Here is a 25,361-nt window from a genome sequence, read left to right as displayed (position 1 = left end):
ATCAGCACCCCTTTGGCTAATACAGTGGTTCATGCCATTATTTTAAAATTAATAGAGTTTAATAGGACAGATTTCCAAAAAGCACAACCTATGGAATCAGATAGACTTATGTTAGAATTTTACCTTGCAGAGTTGTTAAAAGGATTAGAGCTAATGTGCTTAAAGTATCTAGCACTATGCCCGGCACATAAGGTAGCCTAAAAAATATAGAGCAAATTAGCAGGAAAAAAAATTGTTTCTAAAAAGTTTTAATATACCACACTAATGAAAGAAGTTGTTGATGTGGGAAAAGTGGGAGGCGTAGGGAGTGAGGCATATGGGAACCTCCTCTATTTTTTAAAAGTATTAATAGCATTCTATAGTAAAGCTGATTAATTGTAAGATTTAGACAAGCTCGGTTGTTTTGATTAAAAGACTTTTTAATTTACTCCTTATGGGAGCTAATAATTCCTTTGGGAATCTTAACAGTTCCAGGCTGGAAGAGAGAGAAAAGTTAATGTTATCTCTTAAATTTGGAGGGGCAAAGAATCCCTTCCATGCCTTCCCTCTATAATGGCAGCAAAGGACTGGTGTCCCTTTTTCACTGACACGGGGGCTGGTACCTAAGTGTGTGTATTTGGGCTTAAATGTGTTATCAGGACATAAGTATGGAAATAAAAGAGAAGAGATTGGAGGGCAGAGAAAATTTTAAAGGCTCTAAAGGAGTTGTGGAGTGAGGAGAAAAACCAAGTTTTTAATATTAGACCTCCTTATCCATCCAGCCTCAGAAGTACCACTGAGCCAGAAGACCTGGAAAAGGACAAATACTACTGAGTTCCAGAAGGATCTACTCCCATTTCCTATCCTTCCTCGTCCCATCAACACTGATGCCCCTTTTTTTTTAAGTCCTAATACAGATTTCCCTTAAGAGGTTTTGATACTGACTCATTTTTAATTCAACATTATATCTGTAATATACAAAGTAACTAGACTAGCAACTATTTAAAGGAATTCTCATAAATCACATTACTATTTTTAAAACAATATTTTATTTGCTTTATTAATTCAAGTTAGTATTTGAGTGCTTACAATGTAATAGATACGTGCTTACGTACATTATCTCCATTAATTCTTATATCCTTATGAAGACATACAAAAATTATCTTTTCTATCAGGGGAGAAAACAACATTTTGATGATGTCTTTTTAAAGCACTTTATTAAGATGTTTCTCACAAATTAGGGATAAGTTTACCAGTAGAGAAAAATTCCCATTTTATAACACAAAAGAAAAGCACCAAAGTGAATGTTGGCACCGTAACTCTGAAAAACTCCAGAGTTCCTGGTTTCCAGTTCTTTTAAACTACACTCCTATGGAGTACTGAAAGTTTTCATGAAGAATACCAAGCACAGTAACTGCTGAAATGATACATCACAGCAGTGTAATTACTCCTTTAATTCCTCATATGTTCACACATATATACTAATATAGCTCATCAAACATGAATCTTCCCTTGCAAATAAGCAGAGATTAAGATTAAATATGATATACTATCAATTTTTTTTGGAAACAAGATTTACTAGTACCAAAGCAGAGTAGAACACACAAATGTTACTAAAAAACCTGTAAGTCCTTCTTTACTTTGGATGGCTCCAAATATTCAATATTTTAAGGACTTCTCTATATAGACTAGCATATAGTCTATTTTTCTTTTATGAAAGAAATGTACGAACAGTACCCTTTATTATACCTCTGCAAATTGGACATTTTCTTAGAGAAGGAGCACACTCCTGGCATACTACCAGATGGCCACAAGGAATGAATACAATAGAAACTTCTTTGTCCATACACACTTTACAAGTTCGTTCTTCTTGCAACCTCCTCAATTGTTCTTCCAGTGATAAACCTAATAACCAAAAATAACTTCAGTGAAATGGAGTTTCTTTCTACTTTACTTCCCATTTAAAAAATAATAATGAGTAACATTTCATGCAGGTTTTAAGTATTTTTTTTTTTACCTGAAACATCTTCTGTTGGAATATACTTCATATTCTTTTCCACTGAAGGGGAAAAATAAAACAACAAAGTATCACCTTACCAAATACAAAACTGCTTCACCCATTACCCTTTTTTTTTCACCTACTACCTATGGAACAATGTAGATTCTGGCTAAATATTATCAGGAATTGTTACATTTGGACATAATACTTGAGCAATAAAAGTTCACTCTTGGAACAAATGAAATGTATACTTGTAATTTGCTAGCTGGGTTATTTTGTTGAACACAATCCTAAGGATTTCTAAAATAATTTTTCCAACAAACTCACCAAATAAGTTCTTATATAATGTAGAGTCAATTTCTTTCAGACAGTTTTTGAAGATGTTGGCTGCCGCATTTCCTTTAACTAAAATAGTATCAATCAATTCTCTTGCTTGTAAAGGTATCTGTGTTTTTTGTTTAATAATATCATGTTCCTGTTTATTAATTACATTGGCTGTTAAAAGGTTATCCAGGATAGGAAGCACACACGTCAACTGCTGAAAGAGAGCCATTCTATTCTTCCGAATTAATGACAGGTCATCTTCGTTTAAAAAAAAAAAAAGAAAAAATCTATTAGATTTTAAAGTCCTCCAACTATACTCACATAGTCACAATCAGCTAACCTTACAAAAATTTTGGCATTAAATAGAAAGATGAAAGAATAAAGCTAAAATGACTTCTTTGCCTTTAATGGAAGTTATTTGGAAAACTTACAAGATTTAGTTACAGCCAATAATACAGCACGTACAGGGTCTGTGTCATTTTTTAAAGTCTACCTATTCATACCTCTTAGAACCCTGCTTTTCCTTTGTTTTCTTGAAAAAAAGCAAAAAATTTTAGATAGTAAAAATTTCCTACCTCTATTATTTTTCCCCATGAAAATAATTCTATTTGCATTATATCACGTTAGTTTCATAAGCACTTCCAAGTAAACTGTCTCATTTGCACCAACAATCCTGTTCAATAAACAAGGCAGGTATGATTGCCTCTCATTTTCAACTACAGAGAAAAAGACTGAAAAAAGAATGAGTGATCTGTGCAAGAGTACATTGCAGAGCCAGGTTTTCTTGACCAGAAGAGCTTGAGCTATGAAGTCAAGACAGACAAAGCCACTTCTGAGCTATGTGCCCTAACCTCCGTAAACCTCAGTTTCCTCACTGCACTGTTATGAGGATCAAACGCCATCACACGTAAAGCACTGAGCACTATCTCTGGCACATAATTAGCTACCATTATCATTATGTAAATGTGTAAGATTCTACCAATCTTAAAAGAACCGCAGCTTAATCAAACCTATCTTTTAAAACAAATCTTTTTTGGCTTCTTTCTCAAAATACATAAAATTTCTCACCTAATTTCCTACATTTATGGCATGTGGTCAAGAATCCCTAAAGATTTTTCATAAAGTTCTTACTTTCATCTTCCAGTCACCGTAATATTCAACTGTATGTTTTAAGCCCTTCAAAAAAAAAAATGCATCTCTACAAGGTAGAAGCTTAGTTTGTTTAAAGAGAAATAAATTTTAAGTTTTTCTTTCTCTTTTACATTTTTCTAGAAGTTACTCTATTCATTCTAAAATTATGAATTTCCTCCTCCTCTGACCAAAACTTATATCTTCTACCTTAACAATCCACCTCACAGCTAACAAATTTGTTCTTCACCATCTTCAAAATCTCCGTGTGGACTCCACAACTCAAGACTATTCTTTGACCCCTTCAAAGTAGGACAAATCACAAAACTAGGTGTCTGGATTACTACAATGATGACAACCTTAGCTAGGAGTCATTACTACTTAAGGATCTCTAAATCTTCTCATTTCCCTCAATCTTTCACCAAGTTCTTCCCACTGCCGAATCAATCTACTTAATAGAAAAACAAAAAAAACATGTGATTTGTTAGAAACTATGCTAAAGTGTTTTACTTGCAACCTTTCATGTAATTCCTATAGCAACCCTACAGAATTAGCACCATTAATATCCTTAATTTACAGACAAAAAAGCTGAGGCCTGGTTAAATAAATTGCCAAACTAGTAAATAACAGAGCTGGGATTTAAATACAAATCTCTCAATCAAGAAGTCAGACTTAAACATTTTCCTACATGACTACAGAATAAGGTCTGTTAACCCATTCCTATCTTTACGTATAAACTTAAATAGAAGAAGTGTTTTCCAGCCCCAACCCCCCAATTTACAAAATCGATGCAACCCTTAACTCTCTGCTGGCTCTTTCACAGTCTTTTTGCATATTAGCTTCCTTAAGCAATCACCCTATAATTAGCACAGCATTTGGCACACATGCTCATGGACAATAAGTACTTGTTGAAGGAATAAATTACTTCAGACTTAACGTGATCTAGAACAGGGATTCTTAACCTTTTTTGTTCCATGGACCCCTATGCCAGTCAGGTGAAACGAATACTACTGTATAATTTATTTATTGCATATATTCATAGCGAAGGAAACGCTAGATTTCAGTTAGAGGTCAGAGAAAATAAAGATAACACGTTGATTTTTTTCAATTCAGGATCACAGACCTCCTGAAATGTTTCTATGGAAAGTGGAAATGGGGGTCATGGATCCCTGGTTAAGAATTCTGATCTAGAACACAAAGTCAGTTCCCTACTACCCTTCAGCTGGGCAAGGAGATGTCATCAAGCACTAGGAATTCATCATCAGTCCTATATTTTGTAAAATGATCACGTATAGCAAGGATTAGGCAGTAAAATAAATTAAAAATATGATTTGAAGGCTCTTAAAAAAGAGACAGCAGATATAAGAGGCTGTATCCAAATTTAAAATCTTGCTTTTTCAAAACCATTTAAATTTGTTATGTATCAGGAAGAAATACAATACAGTTTAAGAAAACCACACTAGCCTAAAACAGGGCATCTTATCGTAAAATAAACATACAGAAAAAAACTAGTAAATGGGGGCTCAAGTGGTTGAGTTCCTGCCTCCCACATGGGAGATCACGGGTTCGGTTCCCAGTGCCTCCTGAAAAACTCAAAAACAAACAATAAGCAAAACAAATGAACAAACCAACTCAGGGAAGCCGATGTGGCTCAGTGGTTCAATCTCCAGCTCCCAGTACCTCAAAACAACAACAACAAAAGACTAGTCAAATGGTTTTCACCTAGGACAGGTAGCTGGCCCCACAGTGCTACAGTGGAGAGAAGGGGAGATGCAACTTGGAAATGACTAGAAGCTGCTGCTAGCAGTTATTGAGTGTGTGACAAGGATGTTAACTGTCCTGTGACATGTGAGACAGTCCTGGGAGCCCCAAAGAGAAATAATGCAGGCAACTAACATTCCTAAATACCTGATGCCACTTCTTCACTCTGTCTTTCCTTTTCCTCTTCTCTTTTTTCATCTTCGGCATTAAGAAGTGCTGACACAATATCACTGACAGTTTTGTAGTTCTCTCCAGTTGTTAGGATTTTACTCTGAACTGTCTGTTTTACCAGGCTTCTACTGAAGCCCATTTCCAAGGCAGCTTTAACCACAGGTGTATTCATCATGATAGCATCTTCTGAAGAACTTTCTACAGGTCCAAAATGAACAACTATTTGAAAAGAAGCCATATGCTAATATTAAATTCCACAAAAGTAAAACTATGGAGAAATAACAACTATGACGCAATCTTCTACCCTCATGCTTCTTCTTATATTCCAGTAAGGGAGATGAGCTATATGTACCAATTCCCTGTTAAGTCTAAGAAAATCTTGAACTTTAGGGCCAAATTAAGAGTATAACTGATATGCTGTACTTTAAAAAATAACACTTTCCTGGCTACACCCTAGACCTACTTAATGAAAAGTTCTCTAGGGATGAGGCTTAGGATTCTGTATCTTTCTAAAACTCTCCTAAATGAATGAAGTATAGTCACTACTGGAAACTGATGGCTACCCAAATTTAGAAGTGAGAATGATCTTCTCCAGCCAGAAAGAGGGGTGAAAAATCAAGGACTACAAGGAAAACATGGACTTAGAGTTTGGGCTTGAAAAATGGACAAGATCTAGACAGGCAGACTGCTAAGGCAGAGAGAACAACATGAAACAAAGATGGCAAGTATAGTAAAAAGGGAAGACTAGTTCACACAAAATGTCTTAAAATGTAGTGAAAAAATATGGTTAAACAAGTAAAGCAATATGATTTTAGATAGTGACAAACATTCTGAAGAAAATAAAGTGTGTGGATGAGTAAAAAAAACTAGGAGATTGGAGGACATTTTAGACAGGCTGACCAGTGAAGCAATTTCTGATAACATTATGTAGACTAGTTTCACCATACTTTGTATGGTGAAATGAATGATTCAAGAGAGATGGAAAAATCTGATGATGCAAGAGAGAAAGGGTAAATCATTACCAAAGCAAAGTTATTAAGCTGACAGTAAGGGATGGGATCCAAAGGAAACAAGAGGGGCTGGCCTCAGATAGGGGCAAGGATAGCTCATCCTTTCTAAAAGAACAGAAAGAGTACACGGACATATTATGTAGACTGGTTGTTCGCTGGTCGGAAGACAAAATAGTTCTCTTTTGGCAGCTTCTGTTTTTTCCAAGAGGCAAGGTTATAAGTTCAAAGTGAGGAGAGAAAAGCAGTATTAGAAGCTTAAAGAGAAGGAAAATGTGAAACCATCATTTTGAAGATTGGCCAAGGGATTTTATTAGGAACTCGCAGTAGGAAAAAGTGCCTACTTGAGAACTGTGGTTATAAATCTCAAGTAAAAACACAGTTGCCTATCTTTTCCTGCTCTGTTACATAGGAGACAGTTATGTATTCTGGCAATCCTTTCTGTTTCCAAATCAAATACTACCAAATCCTCCTGAGCCATGATTTCTAGGACACATATATCTAGGTCACCATTTTCTGGTCTGCTACAAATTTGCCTATATTCCTCTTAAAATGGTGTGCCAAGAATGTAACACACCTTTTTAGATGTGATTAGTACAAAGTGGACTATTAGCCTTCACTACTTTGGATACCATAGGGTATGTATGTATATTATACACATTAACTAAATGACAATTGCAACTAAAACTAAGTTCCAGCCAGAAATACACTACTTCCTATCCTAGCTCTAAAATACTATACACCTGACTTCCATTTTTACCTTACATCTAGCCCAATTCTTAAATCATGTATGAACTGGACTTTGTCCAAATCTTGCTAGTTAATAGCAACCTTTCATCTTTGGAGGGCTTATTGTTTGTACTACCAATTTGGCATTGTTTTGAGTTGTTTATTTTTCTTTTGCATGTGTCTTTGTCTACCTAGTTGGAATGTGAGTAGCTTAAGAACAAAGCCTGCTATGCTTCCTAGAATCCTCTAAAATATTAATTAGTAAATATACAGATAATAATATTTGCTAGTTAACTTCCTCACATTGTTTCTTATGATCTCAGAAAACTTACATTCTTAACATTCTTATAAAAATGCCTATCCTGTATCTAAAACATGTTCATACATACTTGGTGGATCAACATTTTCATCTCCAGGAGTGTCTGAAGTTGATAACAGCTATGAAACAGGAGATAATAGATAAAATCAGAAATCTCACACAACATGAACAGAGCAACACTAAAATAAGTTTACCTTTAGCGAATGTACTTACTGTTTTGAAAACTGGGTAAAATTTATATACTTCACTTTGCTTTCCTTTATCCTAATTATCCAATAAATTTTCCTAAACTTCATCTACCTCCAAATTAGAATTCAAGTGTTTCTCTAGTTTCAGGAAAGTAAGAAAAATTACTGTTTCTCATTCCATTTAAAAAGTCATATTTTAGCTAGTTTACTTTCAGAGGTTCCAAATTCCTAACAAGTTTTTTGTTTCTTTTTTTGGAAAAGATGTAGAAGACACTAAAGTTTATTCTCCAATTCCACAACATATTTGTAAAGTGACAGCCTCAGTGATTTTTCTTTCAAAACACTAAAAACAAGGAACGATTTTTTTAAAGCACTGAACAAATGGATTACAAAAATAAAGGTGTCATTAATATCAATACAAAATACCTAACTTTAATAAGAACACACGTAAATATCACCTCTAATTTTTTTTGTAATTCTATTTAGGAGAATCCAATATCAGCATTTATAACAATTTATTTACCTGTTCAAGAAGATGAGGATATCTAGCTTGAATCTTATCAACAAACTCCTGCCCTTTCATGCGTATCAAGAATTCACATCTAAAATATAAAAGGAAAGTTATTTTTTATAATAGTTTCATACTAAAAATACAATCTGATCATTCTAAGAAAGTGGCTGTCAAACATTTTTTATTATACTCCACAGTAAAAATACATTTTACACCACAATCCAGTACATATACATACCTAACAAAATACTCATAGAATAGTATAAATTCTTACTATGTATGAGGTATGAATTTTTACATTCAATTCCACACAATCACCATGACAAAAGGATCTGAACCCACAAATGGTCACAAGTTGAGACCTGACAATTTACTTTTGGGGCCTAACACAATTTCAGAAATTATAACTCAATATTCCTAAAATGTGGTCTTTCACAAGCGCTACTCTTTCTCCAGTATTCACCCTTCCATTACATTTGAAGCACAATCCACCACTCTTCCTCAAAAAAAAATATAAAATCAAATATTTTCATCTCTACATAATGTGACACTGTTTTCCAAATAGTTGTTTTCAAACTATTAGGGCTAGTCAAAGGTGCTTCAGGGAGTCCATATGACATCTGCTTACATTCCATTCCTTTTGTTTTCAACAAAAGGTGCGGAACAACTGGAAACCTTGTACCCACACTATATACAAAAAGAACTTAAAATGGGTCATATACTGCAGCATAGAGCCTAAAACTATAAAACTTTTAGAAGAAAACACAGGAGCAAAATCTTTTTGTCCTTGGTTTAAAGATTTCTTAGATAAGACACCAAAGGCACAACCCATAAAATAGAAAATTGATAAAATGTCATTAAAATTAAAAACTTCCATTCTTCAAAAGACTATTAAGAAAAATAAAGACACCACAAATGGGAGGAAATTTGCAAAACACATCTGACAAAGGACTTGTATTCAGAATATATTAAGAACTCTCAAAACTTAATTACAACATTTTTTCATGGACAAGAGATTTGAACAGACACTTCACCAAAGATGTACAGATGGCAAATAAGCAATGATAAGATGCTCAACATCATGAGTCATTGAAGAAATGCTAATTAAAACCACAATGACCTAGCACTACACAAATATCAGAATGACCAAAATTCAAGAGACTGACAAATTCAAGGACTGGTGAGAATGTGGAACACCTGAAACTGTCATACACTGCCAATGAGAATTCAAAATGGCAGACATTTCAGAAAACAACTTGGCAGTTTCTTAACTTAAAACACACACTTACCATACAACCCAACCATTCCACTCCTAAGTATCCAAAAGAAATGAAAACATATGTTCGCACAAACACCTATGCGCTAATGTTTAGAGCAGCTTTATTCATGATCCCCTCAACCTGGAAACAACCCACATATTCTTCAACTCAATGAATGGATAAACAAATTCTGGTCTAACTGTGGAATACTTACTACTCAGCAATAAAGAGGGTCAAACTACTAATACATGCAACCACACAGATGACTCTCAGATACACTATGCTAAAGGAAAGAAGCCAGACACAGGCATATACTCTCAGATTCCATTTATATAGCATTCTAGAAAAGGCAAGACTATTGGAAGAGAGAACAGATCAGTGGTTGCCAGGATCTGAGGTGAGAGGAGAGTGACTATAAAGGGGCAGGAGAGAAATTTCTGTATCTTAATTGTAGTAGTGGTTACATAACTACACATCTATCAAAACTCACAGAACTCAAACTAAAAAGGATTTTATTGCATATAAATTATACTATAATATATCTAACTTTCAAAAATCAATCAATGAAACTGTCTTTCCCTTAAAACAGAATACTTTGAGAGGCCCAAAGTATATCAACATGCACTGAAGTTAACAGAAATCGCATAAGGACATTCAGGTTTTAAGTTTGTTATTCAGACAACAAAGCTAGTTGTCATTGCTTTCTTGACCTTTAGATAGTTTATTTTTATTCTTGAACTGATTAATTTATATTTACAGTGTTTAAGTTCAGGAAGTATAATGAACCCATCTTCTCGAATGAATTCCCTAAGGACAGAGATTTTTGTCTGCCTTGTTCACTGTTATATCCCCAGCATCTAAAACAGTACCAGTAAGCACTCAAACATTTGTCAAATGAATAAAAGAACTGTGTTAAAATACAGCCTTAATGATTATCCATTTTGGATTTTCATTTACTGAGATCAAAGATTATCCATAACTGAAATGTGTTGTTTTCAAAGTGATAGCAAAAAGCACCCTTAAATCATCTCCCTTTTTAACCATTTAGAAATGAAATACAGATATAGAAATAAACAAAGATTTTGTTTTGTTTTGTAGAGTAAAGCACAAAATACAGTCATTCAAACACTGGAATTAGGGAGCTGTTTTTGTCTTAATACTAAAATATCAGCTAAATTTCCAAGTACATGTACTCAAATTGCAAAAGCGAAGCATGTCATCTAAAATTTTGATAATAAATCATTGTTGTTGTTTTTTTCATTAAGTAAACAAAGCATGCCACTTTTCAGGGTGAGAAAAAGTAAAAGTTTATCTTGATATATGGTGAATATTAAAGATATAATTTTAAAAATACAACTTTTTGATCCATAATAAAAAATCAATTACTTCAACTTTCTTTTTAATCATATCTCATTCAAAAATGACAAAATAATATTTTAATTTCCTGAGGTGGTCCAAGAGATTGCTCATTAGTATGAAAGGCATTCACAGGTTAAAATATTATCCAGTCCAAACCCTCATTTTTCAGATGAAGAAAGAGAATCATATCACTTCCAAGTTCACATAGCTACTGAATAACAAAGACAGAATTATATTTATTAAATTTATTTCCATGAACAACACTGCTTCCAAATTATCCATAGATAATAGCAGAAAATAGGAGACACTGCTAGGAGACACTGCTAGAACTGGAACACTAGAGAGAGAGTGGCTAAAAAGTGATAAGTGAAATATCACAAGACAAAATTGTATATACAAAACAATTTACCATTGTACTCACACAGCACTCAGATAAGATTAGACACATTTTTATATTTGCCTCACTTCTAGATCTATTTTATATCCTTTCTTGTTTTCCTTTTCCCTTCTTACCTTTTTCTAATTTATGTTCTTTTTGTTCTATTTTACATCTTTGTAATCCGTAAGGCTTCTTTAAAGCAAGAAGGGAAATATATAAAGGAAAACTTAAGGCCATAATTATAAATGAGTCATCAAAAGTAAGTCGAGGGAAGTGGATGTGGCTAAACTGATTGGGCTCCCGTGCCATATGGGAAGCCCTGGGTTCACTTCCCTGGGCCTCCTTGTGAAGGCAAGCTGACCCACGCCCACGCCCGTGGAGCACTGGAGCAGCAAGACAACACAACAAGGGAGACGAGCAGACACAGAAGAATGTGCAGCGAATAGACACAGAGAGCAAACAGCAAGAAAGCGGCGGGGGGGGGGGGATAAAAAAATAAATCTTAAAAAAAAAAAGTAAAAGCATATAAAACACTACAAAACATTTTTCAATAAATAATTAAAATTTGAGACTTTTAAAAGGTATGCCTACTTATTTTAAGCACAATTTTGCAGAACAATTCTTGAAAAACAATTACCTTGGAAACCACTTGGCATGTTCTACCCATGGATCATCTCCAGATTCCCAACACCTCAAGCCACCATCACAACAAAAGCACTTGACGTCATCATTGCGACCTAAATAAACAAGACCAAAATTGTATACAAACTTTAATTCGTAGATCAAAATAAAATAGATAAAATTTATAGCTATGTATTAGTTTGCTTCTTACCTACATAATAAAAACCAGCACTTGCAAGCTGTTCAGGCTGAACTGGAACACTCGGTGGCCAGTACATAAATGTTCTCAGTCTTGCTGCATGTGTTTGCATGCTCAAATTTGAAATGCTAAACCTCAGTGTTTCTACAGAATTTTCCAAAAATGGACAGTTGGGAAAATGTCTCCGGTGTTCTGACATAGCATCATCCTTTGGTTCCCAGTTACTTAGTTTCCCACCACAGGCAAAGCAAGCTACCCTATCTCCAGGTCCTACATAATAAAAACCAGCTCTTGCCAGTTCTGATGGTGACAAAAAAGTTAATGGCCACATATTGTAAGTAAGAAATCTGGCTTCTTCAGTACTCATTGCATAACTGTAGGGATTAGTCCTCAAGGGAGAAAAGTCTTCAACTGCTCTGGAATTAACAGGGTTTGGTGAAAGGTTGGAAAAAGAACCACTGAACGAGCCACTACGTTCAAAAGTGGGAGATAATGAATGTGCAAAACTGTTTCTCACTGGAGAAGTATTCTTAGAGGTGGATCCCAAACTAGTAACTGAAACCAGATTCTGAATAAAGCTACAGCTAGGATACAGCTGTTTATGTTTTTCAATAGCATTGTCTCCTTCTTTCCAGTTGTCCAGCATCAGGCCACAACAGAAGCATTTGACCTTGTCATTCACACCAGTGTAATAAAAACCAGCACGAGCAAGGTTCCTTTCTGAAATGGGAACACCGGTGGGGAAGGTCGAATATGTAGACATTCGGTACAGTTCACATGAAAAGTCATATTTCATTTTTTGTTTGTTGCCATTTGTCCAACTTGACAAGACTGTGCTGTCTTCCATTTTATTCACAGATTTTTGATGAGAGGTACCTGGGACAAGTCTTTGGGAGGTAGTTTTGCGCATGAGTAGGTGATTTCAGTTAGATGGCTAAAAGCCTTCACATGAAATTTCTATCTCTTCACACTAAATTAGACTTTTTCACAAGGAACCAAATAATAGCCTCCTACTTACCTAGAATTAGCTAATCCTTCTTCACTGGATTTATAACTGATTTTATATTTAGGTAGGATGACTACCTCTCTTAGGTTGTACCAAGATGCAACTTAGTACTCTTTGTACTTATAACGAGTGTAATACTAACCTAATGGCCTGAAAGAATTGATACACTTCTGACAATGTTTAAAAAAAAACAAAAACAAAACCAACTTTAAAGGAGGCTTATGTTCCCAAAAGTCTAAGCAGCTATAGAACTCTTAAATTGTGCCTTTAATTTGCTTTTGCTTACAAGCTACAATGCCTGGTATCAGGCCAGTTATTGATTATATATTATATGAGGGGGGAAAAGTATATGCATCAGGCTTCTTCTCCTACAAGCACTTTACTAAGGCATTTAAAAAATCTTGTTTTATTCTAGTAAACAAAAATAGTTAAAGTCTTCTTATGGTCACATTATCTAAAGGCTATTTCACAAAGCTTATCGTCATAGTATTTTACATTAGTTTCTGTTAACTTTTGGGGAAGCCAACATTCACAAGCTTTGTTAAACCTAAGTTCGTTAAGGTGTATATGATGTCAAATGAAACGTATTTTGCTTAAAGCTCAGAAACGGTTAACTCTTCCATCTTTGTTAAATATTTTCTATACTTGATTCTTCTTCCTAGAACATCACTATTATTTCTTACTAACTTTGCACATCACTTTATTATACTTAATGAAGATACCCGAAGGTATATCTCCATAACAAATTAAGCATAAATTTTCCACAGCAGAAACTTCCTACATTGCCTCTATAAAAATTAAGTAACCTATTTTTCATTTAAGAACCATGAAACTATATCATTCATTTTGCAATTAATGATAAATCAATTCATGAAAAGATACAGCTTGTCTCTTCTACTGTCATCACAATGCTAACAAAAATACCGTATTACTAAGGGAATTACTGCTTATGCATAATATATCAATAATTAACACTATCAGCCTTTCTGAAAACTCTCCCTACTTTTAAACATAATTCATACACAAAATTACACTCCACAGAATTCAAACTATATCCCTTTATAAAGTTTCCAGGTTTCCATAATGGGATTTATTACTGCAGGGGGTTAAAAAAAAAAAAGGAGAGTCTTCAGGACTGTAAAATCTGAAAAGAAAAAACAAAAGCTCTTTTAGAAAATGTTTTCATGGCAAAGAGAATCACAGACTCTTCATTCAGTAAAGTCTAAAAAGTACACTTTAATAGATAATACATCTTAAGTCTAGCAATCTCATGAAAATGTTCTCATAATTAAACGCAAGATCTCCCATTAGCACTAATTATGCATGTTAGAAAACTACAACTTTGACAAAGATGGACATTTCCACAGAGGGAAGCATTTTGTTCTTGGTCTCCTCACCTTTTCTGGTAACAACTTTCAATAGTTTAAAAATAATATATCTCTGGCAGTTTCCTGGAGGCAAAAAGGGTCAATGATGAAAAAAGACTTTTCTACACCCACCAGGAAGAGCACAACAGTAATTAAACAATAAACGTTACTTTTTTAATGTCAAGTCTCTCCAGAACTAAGCAAACTACCTTGTCTAGTAAGAGCAAAATGCCACCAGGAGCTCATTAAAATAAACCCTTGAAGCCTACAATTCCCTTATAATTACAAAGCAACATCCACAGAAAACAAAACGGCGGTCTTTGAAACCCTGGCCTTGGAAATGTGACCAGCAACCTAATGCGTTTATTACACCAGGTCTGTTATCTTACTACAGATTTTTACCGACAAGAAGCGTACCGCTGATGTTACTGCTTTTATGCAAACTATAGCTGGACGGGAATGGGCAGACTGGACGGAATAAGTAGAGAAACTATGGGATTTATCCATTAATTTTCCGGAGGTTTTGGTTTTCTTTTTTAATTTTCTGAGTCACTTTTAAATACTATGGCTGTCCAATGACACCCTGATTACACACAGTGCTTAAATATCAACAAAAGCAACAAAACTGTCAAAAGTATTAGTTAGGGTCTCTGCTGAATAACGTAAGCTGCAAAAAATTTCATTTTGAAGAGATAAAAACTACAGTTATTTTACATTTGGACCATCACATATTTCATTAGCTTAACCATATTCATTATAATCTTAAAGAACAGCTTTAGTTCGGAGCTATTTTCACAAGACACAATAGTCGCCGCAGGGAGCAGCGAGCGGCTGGCACCTCTGAAATGTGAGCTCGTTCAAACACACCAAACCAAAGGGACACCGGGCGCTAAGTTTAAAACCTGCCAAAAACTCTTCAGAGAAACCTCTTGGCCCAAGTCCAAGGGCTGGAACAATGGGCGGCGGCCCGAATTCGCCAGGAAACAAGTCAATTCTTAAAGATCGCTTTCGTTTCCCGGCCTCGAAGGGGAGGCTTCCGAGGGAGGCAAACCCGCGCCCGCCGCAGGGCGCGCAGCTCCGGGAGCCCCCGGGCCTCGGCCCAGGCCCCGCGCCCGACCCGGCCGCCGCCGAGGGACGCGTCCCCGCGCCCGAAAGCCCCACCCGCCTCCCGCGAGCCCGCGCGGCCCCGACCCCGGCCCCGAAGACGCTGCACCCACCGCGGAGCCGGCGCGGCTGCACGGAGGCGGCGCGGCGACGGCGAGAACGCCCAGCGGCTCCCCCGGGGCTGGCAGCGGCGCCCACAGTCGCCACAGCAGCCAGGCCCGGCCTGCGCGCCCCGCCCCGCCCCGCGAGGCCGCCGCCGACGCACGGTGACGTCAGCGCGCCCAGCCGCGGCCGCCACCGCCCCAGAGCGGAAGGGGCCTGCGGGGGAACTTCCGCTGCGGCCGGAAGAGCGTCGAGCCGAGGCGCCGGGAGACGCGGGAAGCCCGGCGAGGCGCCCACGGGTTGAGGCGGCACCGTCCACGGCGACTCGGTGCTTCGCGGTCGGAGCAGTTCGTACGTGTGCCTCTCGCGGCCGCTAACGTTCTTCCGAGGGAGACGTGGCGCGCCGGGAGGCGTTGCGTGGGCGCTGGCCACGCCGCGCACGCGCCGCCGCCCTGGGGCCGCCTCGGGGCGAGGATCCAGCCGCTCAGTGCCCGGCCACCTCGCCGCGTCGCGGGTGACTGGCTCTCTTTGGGGTTGGAGTCAGCTCGGTGTCATATTTGTGTCCGCTGCCAGTGTAATTTGAAAACAGCGACGTTTTGGAGAGTAGCGCTGCATCAGGAAATTAATTTTAATGACTTGATGTGTTTATAATCGACGAGTGTAACTTGTTTTTCAGATTTTGGCCTTCAGGATAAGTACGCACTAACGAGAAAGTGTCCTTCCTTCAGTGGTTATCGCTAGCAACGCCTACCTCCCAGTATTTTCTGAACGTTTGAATAAAATGGGATATATAGGGGAGTGGGTGTAGCTCAGTGGTTGAGCACCTGCTTCCCATACACGAGGTCCCAGGTTAAATCCTTGGTACCTAAAAAAAAGGATATATACATACATATGTATATGTGTGTGCACATACGTTTGTGTGCGTGTGGTGTACGCGAACCACAAAGGAACCCATTTATCTATAAAATGGTTAAACAATAGAGAAATTGTAAAAGCTTGTCCTTGCTTGGAACGGACCTTTTGTCGCCGGCTTCCTAGCAGTGCCACAAAGACGACGGCAGGCAGTAAATGTTCGTCGTGCTGGAATGAACCAAGTTTTTAAAGCGTATGTTCTCCGAAGATACTCTGTAAGTAATTCGGATGATTTCTTCTCTCAGGGGAACTCCAGGGACAAGTATTTCAAAAACTTTCAAATGAACCACTTAATTAGGTAGCCGGGGGAATTCCAAGACTTGAACCATTTCCCATATCCTGCCAGTCACTTCTGCCGGCCAGTCAGCCGTAAAACAGGTCTTCTCTCCCAATGTTAATAATAAAAAGAAAGTATTTGTAACAATCTGTGATACGGAGGAAGAAAATGCCATAGCTCCAGTGACTAAAAACTTTCCAAATTGCACATAGGTTTTACTAGTAGTTGGGTATTTGGTTTAAGTAACTCTTTCTGGGACAGTTACAGAAACATTCCTAATATTTGTGGGGAACTTAGTATTCTAGAAAGTCTATAATAGCAAGAATTTTTCATTCTGAATTCAAGTCTGTTTCTCTTTTTCAGTTCTTGTCCTGACCAAAAAAAGTAACATAATGAACATTCTCAATATAGGGGAAATTTTGAATCTCAAAAACCCAAAAGGCTTTAATATTTTTCCTTTAAAAAGTATGTAATATTCGGGTATAATAAATATAACTTTTAATCTCATGCCATCGTAGTCCAGTATCACTGTTGTTTATCCATTTGTCAATTAATTTCTTCATCATATTTCCAGTGTACAGGAGCTAATGACTTTAAAAAATAGGTTGTGTATGTCTGCTTTGGTCGCAGTTCTAACATTTTTCAGATTTACATAGAGAAAATATTTACAGGATCCAGAACAACTTTGAAGAAAATAAGGTTGAATGGACTTGCTCTACCAGATAGTAAGTTATAAAACATAGTTATTAAGGCAGTCTTTAATTAGCACAAGGATGAACAAATTGACAAAGGTATAGGATAGAGAGCCAGCAAAATATGCACAGTTGTATGGTGTTAGTTTGGTAAAAGCTGCTGAAAGCAGTGTACCGGAAATGGGTTGTATTTTACAGTGGGGGTCTGTTGGCTTGCAAGCTTAGTTTTGAGGCTGAGAAAAATGTCCAAATGAAGGCATCATCAGGTGACAGTCTCCCCCCAAAGATGGCTGTAGGCAATCCTAGAGTCCTCTACACATGGTGGTGCCTCTCCGACCGCCTTCTCTGGGCTCCCTTGCTTTCAGCTTCTGGCGGTCTGTGGCTTTCTCAGCTTTTGTGGGTTCTCTGTTACTGAGTACCATTGATTTCAGCTTCTGGAGGTTTCTTGCTGAGCTGTGTTTTTTTCTGTAGCCATTGAGTTTATAAAGGATTCTCAAAAGAGGATTAAAACCTGCCCTGAGTCGGGCCTTACTGAAGTAATCTAATCAGAGGCACTTAGCTGAAGTAAGTCCATCAAAAGGTCCCGCCCACAGGAATGGATTAGTTCTAAAGACATGATCTTTTCTGGGGTCCACAAAAGCCTCAAGCTACCAGTGTAGGAATTGGATAGATGATGGTAGTATTACAGATTAGTGAGAATAGGATTAAGTAGTCAATAAATAATGCTGAATGAATGGTTACTCTAATGGAAAATAAAATTAGATCATGAACTTATACTATTTTTTTTAATTCCTGTTGGATAAAAACCCTAAAAGTGAAAAGATATCATAAACTGAGGGATTTAAACATGTTTGATGAGTTGTAATTCATTACAGTTATCATTTTTTATTCTCAAATTGATTTACTTTATGCTAATAGGAGCTTGTTCATGTTGGTTCCTGCGTCTTTTTCATCCAGCCATAGCAGTGTTTGATTGCTTCCAGACTCATACATCTTAGCCCATCCCTAGAGTAAGCCATTTATCCAAAGTGCCCTGGTTTCTTTAATGGGAAATGGTATTTAAGCACCATAATCTGGATGTTCATGGTGTTCACTGTTACTGAGTTTTATTGCTTCTAGACCTTTTCTGTGGACAGAGCTCAATAATACACTTGTTTGCATAGAACTCAGTAATATACATGTTGTCTAATAAAATACATCATGAATTCATACTGATACTTCCAATGCAGATGTAGGATTTCAAGATTTTATTTAACCTCATTAGTCTTGCTTCTCTATCTCCTTCCTTTCCCGCTAACATCCTCGTTCTCTCTACACTATCGCCTCCCTGCTCCTGTAGGTATTGATTTAAACATTTTCTATAGTTCATCTTTCCATTTTAAAGATACAATTAATTATGTATATTTATTCCTATCTTCCTTTTTCTTAGATAAATTGTTGTATACCATACTCACTTTTCTCTACTTTTTTTCACTAAATAACAAATTCTGGAAGTCACTCAATACTAGTATATAGAATTATTCCTCACTTTTGCATAGTACTCCTTTGTGTAGATGCATCATAATGTATTCAGCCACTTCCCTATTGGGCAACTGGGTGGTTTCCAGTCTTCTGCCTCTACAGATAGTGCTGCAATAAAACAGTCGTTGACATATGTCTTTATTTTAGGATATGTTCCCAGAAGTTGGATTGTTGTGTCAATGGTAAAGTCATTTGTAATTTTGTTTGGTGTAGCCAAATGCCCCTTTATGAGAGTGTTAGTATTTTGCAGTCCAACCAGCAATGTTGAATGCCTCTTTCCCCACAGTTTCACCATGAGTATATTGTCAAACTTTTGGAATTTTTTGCAGGTCTGTTAGATAAGAAATAGTATTTCAGTGCAGTTTTAATTTCATTGTTCTATTATGAATGAGATTGAAATTTTTTTCATTTGCATCAATTATATATATAATGTTTATTCTTTTAAAAATTAAGAAAGTTTGGAAGAATGTTAGGATTGAAATTTACACAAATGACTTGTACATTCCTAAATTTTTGAAATATAACCAAAAAAACTTTTTAAGTCCTCTACGTTCAGAACTTGAGTATTTGTGTGCATCAGCACTTCCCCAACTTTCAGTTACTTACAAACATCTGGTTTTTTTTGTTTTGTTTTGTTTTGTTTTTAAAAAAATATTTCTGTAAGACATTGGATTCTTTTTCATAAAACCTTTTCATTAGAGTTTTGGAGCCCTCTTGGCTTAATCAGTTTATTTTATATGTGAAGTCAAGGTAACTGGAGGAAAGATTTTTACAACTATGTAGTGGGGAATCTGAATGTGCAGCAAAGCTTTAAAATGTTGGTGTCTAGCAAAGTCTGATTTTATTTTACAAAAATACTATTTAAAAGTTTAATTAGTAAACTTTAATCATTTAATGTAAATTAGAGTCCTAACAGCTCTAGTTTCAAATGTCAAAGAGTTAAAAATTAAAACAATAAAGGAAAGGCTTTATAATTCAGAAAATAGTTACAAAAAATCATGTTGACAAACACAAGACATAGATTGAACAGTTTGTTCTATAATTCCTGTCAAGGGAGGAAAAGATAAAAAGTATTCTAGGATCCACAACGTTGATACAGGTCCAGGAAAGGCCTTTCCTGTGGTGTTCTCAAACATGTGGAACATGTGGAAGACTCTTAGCAGTTGAATCTGTAGTCGAATTTGAAAGCTTTGAAAAGGTGCAATAAATAAATAAACAAAACTTAAAGTGATTTAGAAAATTGAGTTCCTAAACTCTAGGTAAATTGGATTATATTAGATACCAAAAACTTATTAAGTATGTACTTTTGAAAAATTGACAGTTCCAAATCATTCTAACTTTTGAAATATATGCAATCTGTCACAACATATAAAACTTCAGATTAAATTAAAACCAATCTTTAGTCTCTGCTTCCTCTCTGAGTTATGTGACCTTGGGCAAGTGGTTTAATTCATTCATTCAGAAAACATTTTTGGATACTCTAGGGACAGAGAGAAAAACAACAGTCCTTGTCGTCCAGGAGCTCTCCAGCTAGCAGAAGAGACCAATAAATAAAAACTTAAGTGCTGTCACAAAGTCAAGCACCTGGACAATAAAGGAACATGGAGAAGAGCTTTTCCAGGACAATAAAGAGCTTGGAGGAGGGCTTTTATCCTAACCTGGTGGGAACAGTAGCTTACTTGACAGGATGATATTTTTATAGTATTATCTCTGTTGAGTCTCATGGCTTGAAGGACTCATTCCCAGTGATAAAATGAAGAGCAGTTATCTAGACTGGCGCTGTCCAGTACAAATGTAATGTCGTCTACATAAGTAATTGAAAATTTTCCAGTAGTCACATTTTAAAAAGTAAAAAATAGATGAAATTAATTTAGTAATGTTTTATATAACCCAGTATATCTAAAATATCGTTTCAACATGTAACCAGTATAAAAAATAATTGAGATATTTTATCTTCTTTTTTTCATACGAGGTCTAAGAAATTTAATGTTTATTTTATACTTACTACACATCTCAATTCAGACAGCCACATTTCAAGTGATCAGTAGCCTAGCTAGGGGCTACCACATTAACCTAGATTTATTTTGCACCAATAGTTACCAAAAGTGTCAAGTATAAAGACTTCTCAACATATTTTTGAGAATACCAACATTATAATTTGGTACTTTATTGACTGATAAATCATATTGAAAAAGCTCATGAATAAATTTAACATTGCTTTTTCATGTACTTTTAATTTGTATAACGTCTGCATACATTTGAAAAATGGTATAATATGATACACCGTACTGTAATATAGTATAACATACTTAAGCTAATTTTGAGTTGCGTTTTGTCCTGACAAAATACGTGGACCACTGTCTTTGTGCAGGACCTAAGTTCTGTAGTATCCACCCCTATTACAGTAAGTCAATAAAGCTGAAAGGTGCATGTGTTTTCAGAGGTTCCTGCAGCTTGGGCTTCCAAACAGTATCCCAAGAAATCACCTCTCACATGGTTTATAATACTCATCAGAGCACATTACTCTATTTCATCCTTAGCCTACAGTAAAATAAACAAGACACAGAGGTAACCTAACAAAAATTAAATTTGAGAGAGCAAACTCTCTGAATTTTGACATAATGTTTAAGGTTTTGACAAGAATGTTACTAACTGCATTGTACTACAGAATCAGTTTTGAGTCTGTTAAGACCAAAATATCACTATTTAGAATAAATGGGATGTGTTAAACAGTACTAGTAGAGAACACAGGGAGATAATAGTTGCATTAGTTCTCATGCTGGAAACCAAGTTTTAAAAGGTAGATAAGCTAAAAAAAAAAATTCCAGAGTATTAACAATTAGAAATAAGGTCCTGCTTTGAGGTAACTGAGTAAGACTGTAGGATGCATGTTTTGTTGGTAAGGAGTGTTAGAAATTAGAAAACAAGAAAAGAGGTTTTTTTTAAATATATTTTTCCCCTCCCCCATACTGTTTTTGCTGTCTGTGTCCATTCGCTGTGTGACCTTCTATATCTCTTATTCTTTCTGTCTTCTCGGTTTTTTCTCCTCTAGGAGTCACAGGGATTCGATCCTGGGGACCTCTGATGTGGAGAGAGGTTTTCTGTCACTTGTGCCACCTCAGTTCTTGGTTTCTGCTGCATTTCACCTAACTCTCCCCTTTATCTCTCTTTTGTTGTGTCATCATCTTGCTGGGTGACTCATGCAGACGCTGGCTCACTGCACTGCGCGGGCACTCAGCTCACCACGTGGGCACTCGCACAGGCATTCAGCTTGTCACATGGGCACTTGGCTCGCCGTGCAGGCACTCGGCTTGCTGTGCAGGCACTCAGGTGGGCACTTGGCTTGCCTCTGAGGTTCTCACCTCAACGTGTGGGCACTCAGCTTGCCACATGGGCACTGGCTAGCTGTTCAGGCATGTTTACTCTTTTTTTTTTTTTTTTTTTAACCAGGAGGCCCCAGGAATCAAACCCGGGTCCTCCCATATGGTAGGCAGAGCCCTATTGCTTGAGCCACATCCGCTTACCCGCATGTGTATTTTTTGAAATATTTAGTCATTGGGAGCCATGTCATATATTTTCTTTGTGTCACAAATCTGATCACATGAGGAACGGGCACGTTTAGCCTAGTAAAGATACTAGTAAACATACTGTACTTAAAGAGTCTATGAGAGTTTGCTAAATTAGAAGGTAGATGTTTGCTCAAAAGAAAACGTCTTGGCAATCAGAATTGCTCAGAAATGTATGTTACTTTGAGGGAAAATGAGTTCTCTGTGATCATACTCAAGCAGAGGCAGGAATTCAGATATCCTGGAGTAGAGGTTAAAGGACTCCTAAGGTCTCCTCTAGTTTAAGGTAGTAGTTAATGATGGTTCTCCTACCAATTCTATCTCTTACTAGCCATGAGACCTTAGGTAATATAATTAAGCTTTTTAACCTTCAGTTTTTTCATCTTAAAAAAAAAAAAGAGAGCAACAGTATTTACTTAGTGATTCTAACACTTGAACATTCTAAATGTCTTACAGGAATTAACTGTTTAAATCCTTACCACCACTCTATGAGGTGGTGCTGTATTATCCTCATTTCAGAATACAAAGTGGAGGCACAGAGAGGTTAAATAATTTGTCTAAGGCTACTCAGTTGTGATTTGAACCCAAAGCCTTCATTTTTATCCCCAATATTATATGGCTACTCTTAAATTGTTGTAAATCTCAAATAAGATAATGTATTATAGACAACTAGTATATGCAAGTTCAATAAATGTTAGTTTATTTTTAGTACGATTTCTAATTCCCATATCTGTGTCTTTTCTTTTGCTCTTTTCTGAGCTGAAATGCCATGCCCTATCATTCAAAAAATAGTTCCAACTTAACCTCCATGAATTCTTCTTCATGTGGAAATTGACCTGATTCTCTATTTTATCAACGATTATGGCTTAGTACTTTATCTTCAGTAGTGCTTCTGAAGGAGGAAGAAATTCCCTCTCACATCCCTCTCCCAGGCACAGGAAGTCATTCATTCATTCAATAAGTGCCGTTTCTGTATTGTGCTCTGTGCTAGGTGCTAGACATGTAATGGTGTATAAAACACATGGTTATTGTTCTCATGGAATTTTTTTTTTCTGGACTCAATTCTATTACCATTTTTATTCTTTTTGATGCCATTGTAAATAGATTTTTTTTCATTTTCAATTCAGTCATTGCATTGTATAGAACTACAATTGATTCTTGTATATTGATCTTGTATTTCCAACTCATTGCTTGCTGAATTTGTTTATTGGTCCTAATGTCTTTTAAGTGAGTTTTTTAGAATTTTCTACATTTAAGATCATGTCATCTGCAAAGAGAGAGAGTTTTACTTCTTTCTTTCTAATCTGGATGCCTTTTATTTCATTTTCTTGCCTAATTATCCTGGCTAGAACCTCCAGTACAAGTTGAATAGAAGTGGAGAGTGAGCATTCTTGATTTGTTCAAGATCTTAGGTGAAAGCATTCATCTTTCACTATTAAGTCTGAAAAATATGCAATGCTTCACAAATTTGCATGTCATGTTTGCGCAGGGGCCATACTAATCTTCTTTGTATGGTTCCAGTTTTAGTATATGTGCTGCCATGAGTCAGCACCTCATGAAATGTTTGACAATAGAATATGAAATTAAATGTTTAAATACAAATTGTGATAAGTGTTATGGAAAAAGAACAAAGGTACCATTACAGAACTAGTCAAGGGGATATAATTTACAATTAGCCTCTCTGAGAAAGTGATACTCAGGCTGATACCTGAAGAATGATTAGAAATTTCCAGGGAAAGAGTGAATGAACGAATATTCCATTCAAAGACTCTGAAGCAGAAAAGAGCTTGGCATGTTTAGGTACTGAAGAAAGCCGGGATGACTGCCTTATGGTGAACAGTTGAGAGAGTTATGCAAAATAAAGTTGAAGAGATATACAGGGGTTGACTGCAGGGCCATATCACAACCTGATAAGAACCCAGGTATATTGTGCAATTTGAAGAAAATATATTATTTTCACAGTATAAACTCTGGAAATTAGACCTTTCCTAAATCTTCTAGAGTAGAGGCATGAGGATGGGCATAGTTTTAAAAAGGCTGAGGAATTCTGATCCCACTCATGTACTTCGACTCAAGGGTATTATTAGCTTTATTTCTAATCAGTGAATCCCTTAGAAACCACACCTAATAGTTTGCTTGTAGTTTACTCAGTAAACACCCATGCTGTTTACCCTGTGCAAGAAACCAAAAGGCAGTGAAGATGGTTAAATGATATTGCCTGTGACTGCAAAGGAACTTAATGCTAATTGGAGGTCTCATAGTATGAAGTATATAAGGAAGTGAATAGAGAGAGTAGATGGAAGCTATATTGAGCATGACTAAGTGTGAAATTAAGCCAGCTTCAGAGTCTGAATTCTAACACTGTTATTTTATATGTTTAAGTCATCTGTCAATCTTGGCAACTGAAGAGCAGATTGGTTGGGCTGTGGGGTGGGAAACATTCAGATGAGTTCATGGATACAAGAACCCAAAAGGGTGACTGTCAGCATTTGGAGTCACCATTATTATCTACAGTGACCAGATTTTTTCCGAAACAAAAATTCAGTTGAACAACACTTAAGGAAATGTCAAAACATTTGAATAAATACTAAGTACTTGCCAGTTAACATTAGCTATCTTTCACCAAATTGAGAAATTAACAAGTTTCACAGTGGAAATGGCAAAGTACAAATATTAATGCAGTATGCAATTGAATCAGATACAAAATAGATATTGCAAAAAGTTATGTTACTATCTCAGTATTTATCCTGTAGCGAGTTAGAAAATACCTAAGCAGTACTTATAACTTAAGTCAGCCTAGCACCTCAGTAGGATGCTAGATAGCATGTGGCTAGCCATCTAAGACTTTTAGCATAGAGGCAAGTTGCATCTCAAGGAATGC

General features: G+C 36.5%; 1 protein-coding gene and 1 non-coding gene across 4 annotated transcripts; both read right to left on the bottom strand.

Annotated features, from left to right (window-relative positions):
• Positions 1 to 1,009: 1,009 nt before the first annotated feature.
• On the bottom strand, positions 1,010 to 15,724 carry LOC101428234 (baculoviral IAP repeat-containing protein 2). 3 transcript variants are annotated; one of them, XM_004484125.5, is made up of 9 exons: positions 15,524 to 15,724; positions 11,946 to 14,083; positions 11,751 to 11,850; positions 8,129 to 8,207; positions 7,488 to 7,536; positions 5,339 to 5,581; positions 2,306 to 2,560; positions 1,997 to 2,038; positions 1,010 to 1,884 (listed from the first exon to the last, which is right to left on the bottom strand). In XM_004484125.5, the coding sequence occupies exons 2-9, from the start codon at positions 12,841 to 12,843 to the stop codon at positions 1,691 to 1,693; spliced, it is 1,860 nt and encodes a 619-aa protein (XP_004484182.1). In that variant the 5' UTR covers positions 12,844 to 14,083; positions 15,524 to 15,724; the 3' UTR covers positions 1,010 to 1,690. The 3 variants fall into 3 exon arrangements, with proteins under 3 accessions (XP_004484182.1, XP_004484183.1, XP_058145191.1); XM_004484126.5 differs by having other exon boundaries at positions 5,339 to 5,560; positions 15,524 to 15,681; XM_058289208.2 differs by lacking the exon at positions 2,306 to 2,560 and having other exon boundaries at positions 15,524 to 15,678.
• Positions 15,725 to 23,924: 8,200 nt separating this feature from the next.
• LOC111762099 (U6 spliceosomal RNA) lies at positions 23,925 to 24,032 on the bottom strand. Its single transcript, XR_002795306.1, has one exon. It is a non-coding gene; the product is annotated as a U6 spliceosomal RNA (small nuclear RNA).
• Positions 24,033 to 25,361: the final 1,329 nt, after the last annotated feature.

This window comes from Dasypus novemcinctus, chromosome 27 (genome assembly GCF_030445035.2).
Source record: "Dasypus novemcinctus isolate mDasNov1 chromosome 27, mDasNov1.1.hap2, whole genome shotgun sequence".
NCBI classification, from domain to species: Eukaryota; Metazoa; Chordata; class Mammalia; order Cingulata; family Dasypodidae; genus Dasypus; species Dasypus novemcinctus.
The sequence above is the reverse complement of the archived record's forward strand: the minus strand, read 5'-3'. Positions and strand labels throughout refer to the sequence as shown.

Coding starts and splice junctions, on each gene's coding strand:
- LOC101428234 (XM_004484125.5), bottom strand. CDS start 12,843: ATGCGCAAAACTACCTCCCAAAGACTTGTCCCAGGTACCTCTCATCAA. Junction 7,537..8,128: donor ATCCTCATCTTCTTGAACAG/GTAAATAAATTG, acceptor CCTGTTTCATAG/CTGTTATCAACTTCAGACAC. Junction 1,885..1,996: donor TCCAACAGAAGATGTTTCAG/GTAAAAAAAAAA, acceptor TTTGGTTATTAG/GTTTATCACTGGAAGAACAA.